At 42.8% G+C, this 2,500-nt stretch overlaps 1 protein-coding gene across 1 annotated transcript in view; it reads right to left on the reverse strand.

Moving 5' to 3' along the window:
- Nucleotides 1–960: 960 nt before the first annotated feature.
- The window catches only part of LOC138052087 (histone-lysine N-methyltransferase PRDM9-like), a 16,957-nt gene continuing 15,417 nt past the window's right edge, over nt 961–2,500 (reverse strand). Inside the window, exon 5 of the mRNA XM_068898449.1 lies at nt 961–2,500. This exon is cut by the window's right edge and continues 1,154 nt beyond it. Coding sequence (XP_068754550.1) covers nt 1,376–2,500 — 1,125 coding nt within the window. The 3' untranslated portion in view covers nt 961–1,375.

Consider the following 2,500-nt stretch of genomic DNA (forward strand, 5'->3'; position numbering starts at 1 on the left):
ATACATAAATCGAAGTGGAGCAATAACGATAAAGATTGAAAGCGTGATCTGATATTTTCATTGACGTCATCGTCGTGGATTATGATGTCCATCTAAAATTTTTATGAGCGAGTTTTAAAACTGTTGTCATTTATGCTCACGTTTTAAGCTTGTTAACTGAAGATTTAACATAAAATCTTTCTTTTCAAAAATTTGGCTTTAGCTGTGCAATCAACGGACAGGACCTCAAATGAAAACCGGAATGGATTGAGTCAGCTCCCTTACAAACAACTCTGTCTCGCATTGTCTGTCTTGTCTGTCCTTTGAGTTGTCACAGCACAGGTAAACTTGTCTAAGCTATGTCCAAAAACACAAGGCACGGTGTAACATAAACCAAACAATCGGCGATATCAGAGTAGAACGATTCCATGTCAATGATCAGCGTAATGAAATTACTAAGTCGACGAGAGATTAATAGATACCTGACCCTAAACCTTAATATTCTCCCTCCTGTTTCATGTACATACATATCTCATCCACTTAGTAATTTAATTCGCTTGATAATAATGACAATGAGAAATCGAAACATGGCTAATTTTATTAAAATATGTCCAAACAGCGGCCACAAACTTACGGTGCACCACGTCATATTGATACCATTACCTATTTGGCCTTTTGCAACAAACGATCACATGGTACAAAATCCGCCATGCTGGAGGGCAAGCTCATTATTCCCCCACTGAGACGTTAAAACAAAGAGACCTGAACCAGTCAAGCTTAACTTTCCTTTGTTTTAATGTCCCAGTGCGGGAGTAATAATGAGCTTGCCCTCCAGCATGGCGGATTTTGTACCATGTGACCATTTGTTGCAAAAGGCCAATTCATTTTCATAGGTTTCTGTCACGCTTGCTTGTGCATTTCTACAAAACCTCGAAACCTTTCGGATGTGATTCGTGTTCAAGGCTGAAAATGAAGACGTTTTGAGGCATGAAAAATTGAAATATTTTTTTTATCGTCTTGATCAAAGTCAAAAGATAAGAGGATCGTATTCCATGCACAAACAGCTTTCGTATCTAAAAGTTGTAGGGACTTTCAAGTTACGACAAGCATAACCAGGGTGGCGTCGCATGAGACGTGTTTAACATAGGCCTACATGCACATGCATATCACTGAGCATGGTCTAGAGACACGACGGAAAAAATCGATATCAAGGAATATACTTAGAACAATTGCAGATTCTTACTATACTTGCAACGCTCCACGAGCGGTTGACAGTCTAGAACAAATCTGGCGCATCGCGTCAACTGAGCAGTTCACGTTAACACGGGTCTTTCTCCCTTGTTTTTTTTCCTAAATTGGCTCGTGATCAGAACCAATTTACTTCAGTGCCAAAGTCCTATAGCTCTAAAAGGTTACGTTCCTCTTGCTGACCAGCGCTTTCGTGTCCCCTGTTTTGACCAAGCTTTAACTGTAGCCTATCCGGATCATTAATGACTTGATCTGCACCGTTAGCCAAAGGCAACAATTCTCTACCACTCAGGTGAGTAGAAACAAATTCAAATTGTTCATCGCTGCAGCTTAAGTCCAATTGTTCCGCAGAAATCGTTGTTAGCTCTGCTCCAACTCTCAATGCAAGCTGTTGGGTTACCACTTCATGAGCAGGACTGTTCAAGTGTTCATGCTGGTGCACTTGAGAGGTGGCTAACTGCAATAGACCCATGGCGTCGCTGTGCGGAATCATGTAAGTCACCGTGTCACTCATATATTCCTCAGTCAACTGCACATTTTCACTCTCTATCACTTCTGTTCGCCCAACTTCTGGTGCTTCACGACTTGGTCCTTCTGTAATCCATACAGCCACTGTTCCATAAATTTTAGCTGCGTCTAATTGTACATCTTCCAAGCAGATACCGTGAGAACATTCAGCCGTCTCATTGAGCCTCGCTGTTCCAGCCGTCTGCATTGCAGCATCTTTTGGTGTCGCTCTTTTTTGTCGTTTTTCCCTTTCTTCCTTATTGACACCTTCAAGCCGTGCCTGCCTTTTAGCATGGACTTTCAAGTGCGCTTTGACTGAGCTTGGCTGAGTAAATCCCTTGCCACAAAGATCACACTTAAACGGTTTTTCACCAGTGTGTATCACTTGGTGTCGCTTTAGATGCGAGAGCATCGTAAAGGCCTTAGAGCAATTGGAACATTTATATGGTCTCTCTCCTGTGTGACTTCGAAGATGACTGGCAACATCTGAGCTCCGTTTAAAGGCTTTACCACACTGCGGACAAGAATAGGGCTTTTCACCAGTATGGGTTCGCATATGGGTCCGCAGATTCGCGCTTAGTGTAAACCCTCTATCGCACATGGTGCACTTATATTTCTTTTCCGGTGGCTCCCCGGAGTGCAAGCGTTGATGAAGCACAAGCTTTCCTTTCTCCAGGAACCTTTTGCCGCACTCTTGACACTCATAGGGCCTTTCCCCTCTGTGCATGCGCATATGTCGGTTCAGAGACGATACTTGTGACAAACC

Source organism: Montipora capricornis, chromosome 6 (genome assembly GCF_036669925.1).
Source record: "Montipora capricornis isolate CH-2021 chromosome 6, ASM3666992v2, whole genome shotgun sequence".
Taxonomy (NCBI): Eukaryota; Metazoa; Cnidaria; class Anthozoa; order Scleractinia; family Acroporidae; genus Montipora; species Montipora capricornis.